We start from the raw sequence: 6,115 nt of genomic DNA on the forward strand, positions 1-6,115 counted from the left end.
AGGAAATGTGGAGAGGTGGGAGGGCGCAGGGGAAGGAGAGCAGTGGGAATGTGAGAGAGGGGAGAGGACAGAGAGGAGGAGAGAACAGAGAAGGAGAGGTGGAAGGGTACAGGGGAGGTAGAGTAGAGGTAGGGTCTAGGGTGGAGGGAGGGAGGGAGGAGAGGGGGGAGGTGGGGGGGAAATAGGAAATGTGGAGGAGGAGAGAACAGGGGAGGAGAGATGAGGGTGCAGGGGAGGGAGAGCCAGGGTAGGGGTAGGGTCTAGGGTTGGGGGAGGGGAGGGAGTAGGATATGGGCCCGGATTAGGGCGAGGGTGGGGAGAAATGGGAAATGTGGAGGAGGAGAGAACAGAGAAGGAGAGGGTGCAGGGGAGGGAGAGCAGGGGGAATGTGAGAGGGAGGAGAGGGCAGAGAGGAGGAGAGAACAGAGAAGGAGAGGTGGGAGGGCGCAGGGGAAGGAGAGCAGTGGGAATGTGAGAGAGGGGAGAGGACAGAGAGGAGGAGAGAACAGAGAAGGAGAGATGGAAGGGTACAGGGGAGGTAGAGTAGAGGTAGGGTCTAGGGTGGAGGGAGGGAGTAGGATACGGGCCCGGATTAGGGCGAGGATGGGGAGAAAATGGGAAATGTGGAGGAGGAGAGAACAGAGAAGGAGAGGTGGGAGGGTGCAGGGGAAGGAGAGCAGGGGGAATGTGAGAGAGGGGGGAGGACAGAGAGTAGAGGTGCAGGGGAAGGAGAGCAGGGGGAATGTGAGAGAAGGGAGAGCAGGAAGTGGCAGGGATTCAGGAAAATAGGGGAGAAGAGGAGAAGGAGCAGAGGGGGGGGAGAATGAGGAGAGAGCAGGAGAAGGGAGGGGGGGGGCGGTGGGATGTGGGGGAGGAAAGAGCATGGAAAGAGAGGAGAACAAGAAGGGGGAAGAAGGGAAGAAGCGGGGAAAGGGGGAAAGAGAGGGGGGGGGGGGAAGATCAGACAACTGACTACTCTAAGCATTAACCAGAGCTAACTGGGACATAGTATCTAGCTAATCTACAGCCTAATCTGGCCTATCCTACCCTGCTCTAGTCTGATTTTAGCCTGAACACTAACAGGTCAGCCTTAGGCTGTAGCTAATCTATCGCCTACCTAAGCTGTTCTAAACCAACCGGCAGCCCTCGACCAGTGATGAAGAGCACCGATGCCCCCCGACCCGGCCCCCGCCCACATATGGCGTGGGAGGGAAGGCCAGGCCGGGACACAGCGGCACCCCCTCACCCCCAGTGAACGCAAGAAAACCTTTCCACCATATGGATCGCCGCATGGATTGCCCCAGTGACTTGGCTGAGGAGGAACCTTGTGAGGTCGTTGTGCTAGGGGCCAATTGCTGCGGCCCAGGCAGACCCAGCCCCCACGCGACCCGCCCCCCCAGCCCCCAGCCACCAGCATAGTGACTGAGAGCGTGAGAGCAGGCCACGCGGGGGACGGGCCCACCCACCAGGCCACAGCAGCGGACCCCCATCTGGGGACTCCCCTCCGAGACAGGCCGAGAGATGCCGGGCTAAACCATGCACAGAGTTTCCGATAATGAAACTCTGTGAATGGTTTAATATGGAAATAAAATGTACAAGAGAACAGAAAATTGAAAATGTAAAAAAGAGTCCAACAGAAAGGATATAAAAATGTAATTTTTAAATTATCCTAAGATCAGGGAAGGGAGTTGAAAATCTAAAAAGTAGAGTCCAAAAAGAAATAGAAAATGCAGTCTTTAAGTGTTCGTAGGTTTAGAGAATACTAGTTAATTAGCTAGGTGACAAAAAGGGTAACAAGATTGGGAGTTCCATGAGGATGATCTGAGGAATCCATGAGTCCGCGTTGTTGAGGCTGGGGGGGGGGGGGGGGGGGGTCCCCCCCTTCCCTTAGGCAGGCAGGTGACCAGGATGATGAGGATAGGGGTCGGTGGTGGTGAAGAGCCCGGGGTGTCAGACAGTAGATGGAGTAGCGGGTAGATGGCCTAGGGTGACGACAGGTGGCTAGGGCGATGACGGCCGGACCTAGGGCTGCAGCGGCGGGGGTGTACGTCAGGCCAATGAAGGACACCTGAGGGGGAGAGAGAGAAGAGAGCGGGGGAATCTGCGCAGAGGTGGAACTAACTCTATAGACAACAATAAAATTAGGTCAAATTAGGTTTTTGATTGTACATAATTTGCACATTTATTATAATGTCCTTATTGTTGTATTATTGTCAATTATGTGTTTGCTTTGGCAATATAAGCACTGTCTTTTCATGCCAATGAAGGTTATTGAAATTGAAATTGAATTGAATTGAAAGAGAGAGAGAGAGAGAGAGAGAGAGAGAGAGAGAGAGAGAGAGAGAGAGAGAGAGAGAGAGAGAGAGAGAGAGAGTGAGTAGCAGGGGTGTCAAATGTGGTTTAATGTCTGAGGTAGAGACCCAGAATGAGCCCAATTGTTCCCTTATTAACCCTTCACACTGAAATCAACCCGTGTCCGAGCAGAGTCAGGCAGCACGGGTTAACCCTTTCAAACACAAAATCAACCTGGGAATAACTCTGGCTGGACCTCCATCTGAAAAGGGGTAATAGAGAGAGATGAGAAAGAGAGAAAAAATAGTGCTGTGATCTCATACGTGTGTGTGTGTGTGTGTGTGTGTGTGTGTGTGTGTGTGTGTGTGTGTGTGTGTGTGCGCGCCTGCGTGCGTGCGTGTAGTTACGGTCTGAAGGTGGACATCTGGGCGGCAGGAGTGATCACCTACATCCTCCTGTGTGGATTCCCCCCCTTCAGGAGGTCAGTTGGTACAACCCGCCTGACGTGACGTCATCAAATAATCAATACTCAATCGATCCTTGCAAAACAAGATTTCAACCTGATCCATTCGTTTGTTCATTTAATCATTAATGTACTGTATTCATCATATTATTTGTTCATTTATTAAGGATATCACAGCTGACCATCACATTAATTACCCACCCAAATATGAGTTCAATTTTTTTTCACAACTGTTCTAAAACAGAGCTCAAAAACAGCCAATCAGGCTGCTCAAATCATTAAGAGCCCCTAAACTGACACAAATTAGACCACCGGCCCCCATCCACAGAGGCTTTGTCCCAGGGTCCCCCATCTGATAAGAGTTTTGCGTTTAGATGTTTTATTACCGAAGGCGTATGAAACCCATGAACAGTCTTACATTCTGTCATTGTGTTCATCATCATCAACCTTCATTTAATCAGGCAAGTTAATTAAGAACAAATTCTTATTTTTAATAACGGCCTGGTGAAACTTATGGTGTTACTTATGGATGGAATTATAGTGGGAAAAAAATATTCCCCCTTTTGCTGGGGACCCCCTGGAACCCCCTCAAGGACCCCTGGGGGTCCCTGGACCCTACCTTGAGAAACACTGCTCTAGACTACAGTGAACATTTTACAGAGACAGCCTAGAGAGAGAAGGGCTGTTACAGTATGTCCACAGTTTGTATGTGCATTCAAGACCACAAATGACATATTTACAAGAAAATCACAGAATTGCCTTGCCAGGGGCTAATTACAGTTAATTTATATATTAATTTGTTAGTATTTATTTAGGCGATGTATTTATTTATTCTTTATGATCATATGTCATTGTTACATATTTCTCTATGATCTATTTTGTGTGTGCTATTGACTCATGAATATCTGGTAACTGTTTTTGCATTAATAAACCATTAAACCACATTCATCCCCTCTCCTCCTCTCGTTTCCTCGTCTCCTCAGTGAGAATAACGTTCAGGAGGAGCTGTTTGATCAGATCCTCAGAGGGAAGCTGGAGTTTCCGTCTCCAGACTGGGACACTATCAGCCTGCCTGCCAAGGTAAGCAGTCAGTCAGTCAATCAGTCAGTTACATCCACCAACATTTTCAGTAGTCTCTCCGCAGACTCAAATAGAGAGCCAAAGTGAAACGTCACTTCCTGCTTTCTCCCTGTTCCAGCGCTGCGAAAAATATGAATGGCGGTGAACGGAGAATAAGGTTACTTTATTGATCCCGTTTGAATTGTGCCACGGGGTGCCAACGCTAATTTTGTCAATTTGAAACGTAACTTTGCATGTCAAGAAAGTCGCAGTTTGTCGCCAAACTGTTGCACTAGAAGTTATAAATCAGAAAGACTACATACACTAAGTGACGTCACTTTCTCTACCGGCAAAGCTGAAGACCGGCGACATGCCACGAGCTTCCACAAGCTATGTCGTTTTTATACGAAACTAACCCCTACGATTCAGTTTGACGACAAACTGTGACTTTCTTGACATGCAAAGTTATGTTTTAAATTGACAAAATTAGCGTTGGCACCCCGTGGCACAATTCAAACGGGATCAAAAAAGTAACCTTGTTCTCCGTCCACCATTATTCATATTTTTCGCTGCGCTGGTACAGGGAGAAAGCAGGAAGTGACGTTTCACTTTGGCTCTCTATATGACTGCTCTACATACTACATAAATTAGCCTGTGCCACTTCATAGCCCCTGCTGCGCTGATTTGTGGGCAGGTCTAGGGGCTCAAATCTGAATTACAGACACGTCGTAGCATCGATGAGAGAATGATTCATCTTCAAAAGTCAACAGTCAAGTTAGGTGGGCGCGCATGATCGCTAAAGTCGTTACTGATTGGTGCCCCAGGATTTCGGGGGGAACCAATCACTGGCCAAGATTTCAACATCTGTTTGGAGCTAGAAGTGTCCCAGACCCAGAGAGAGATCTGCAGCATGCAGTAACGTAGTTAGCGTAGCCAACATAGTAGCCTAAGAACTCTCATGGGTCTGGTGTCGAGACAATGTTTTCGGTGGCAGTTGTCTGTCTGTTAGCAGGATTACAGAAAAACTACTGGGCCGATGTTCATGGAACTTGGTGGAAGGGTGTTGCCTGGACTACACAGATCTACCCTGGACTCATGCGGAATTCATTTCATATCCAATAGCATGTGGATGCAGAAAGAGAAGCATGTGAACACTGCAGCCTGTTAACAGTCACCTGACCTGCTCCTCAGATGCTGATTGGTCAAATGCTGCAGGTGAATGTGGACGCTCGCTACACTGCCGAGGAGGTCCTGTCACACCCCTGGGTGACGGTGAGCGCAGGCGCAAACACGCGCACGCATGTGTGTACACACTACACACACACACACACACACACACACACACACACACACACACACACACACACAGAATGCATTGATGCACACAATACACAATTGTTGTACACCATTGTTACTTTATAGTGGTGCACTTAAGCACAAACATTTTGCATTTTGCCATAAAAGCACATCATTTGGTACACTCAAAGCCAAAGGCCTTCCAAAAACAATGAAGTCTAATTCCTCGTTTGTAATATGACTCACTATGGCTATTAACATGAATCTTGAGTCTTGAGTTATGGAAGTTTTAGCTAAGCTGCGCCACTATTAAGTTTGGGTTCCTTTGTCATTTCTTTTACCATTAAAGTTTCATCTGATCTTATCTGGTGTGTGTGTGTGTGTGTGTGTGTGTGTGTGTGTGTGTGTGTGTGTGTGTGTGTGTGTGTGTGTGTGTGTGTGTGTGTGTGTGTGTGTGTGTGTGTGTGTGCGTGCGTGCGTGCGCGCACATGTGTGTGTGTGTGTGTGTGTGTGTATGTGTGTGTGTTCGTGCGTGTGTGTTCCTCCAGGACGAGGCTCCCATAGACAACAACACTGTGAACAGTACAGAGGAGCAGAGCAGTGGAGACACACTGGACCCAGATCAGGACTCCCCACTGCTGGAAACCAGACAAGTTCCCTCTCCACTGGTCTAGGACACATCTCATTTATATTACTGGAAACCAGACAAGTTCCCTCTCCACTGGTCTAGGACACATCTAATTTATCTTACTGGAAACCAGACAAGTTCCCTCTCCACTGGTCTAGGACACATCTCATTTATCTTACTGGAAACCAGACAAGTTCCCTCTCCACTGGTCTAGGACACATCTCATTTCTATTACTGGAAACCAGACAAGTTCCCTCTCCACTGGTCTAGGACACATCTCATTTATATTACTGGAAACCAGACAAGTTCCCTCTCCACTGGTCTAGGACACATCTCATTTCTATTACTGGAAACCAGACAAGTTCCCTCTCCACTGG

The 6,115-nt window shown here is 48.4% G+C and overlaps 1 protein-coding gene across 1 annotated transcript in view; it reads left to right on the forward strand.

The window, feature by feature from the left end:
* The window catches only part of LOC310779901 (serine/threonine-protein kinase DCLK2-like), a gene marked incomplete at both ends in the record, with an annotated part of 50,526 nt that extends 44,742 nt beyond the window's left edge, over positions 1 to 5,784 (forward strand). Inside the window, 4 exons of the mRNA XM_083640411.1 lie at positions 2,696 to 2,773; positions 3,739 to 3,835; positions 5,006 to 5,086; positions 5,659 to 5,784. Coding sequence (XP_083496537.1) covers positions 2,696 to 2,773; positions 3,739 to 3,835; positions 5,006 to 5,086; positions 5,659 to 5,784 — 382 coding nt within the window. The remainder of the gene's footprint in view (positions 1 to 2,695; positions 2,774 to 3,738; positions 3,836 to 5,005; positions 5,087 to 5,658) is intronic.
* Between the last annotated feature and the right edge of the window lie 331 nt (positions 5,785 to 6,115).

This window comes from Poromitra crassiceps (genome assembly GCF_964638095.1).
Source record: "Poromitra crassiceps genome assembly, chromosome: 7".
In the NCBI taxonomy this organism is placed as follows: Eukaryota; Metazoa; Chordata; class Actinopteri; order Beryciformes; family Melamphaidae; genus Poromitra; species Poromitra crassiceps.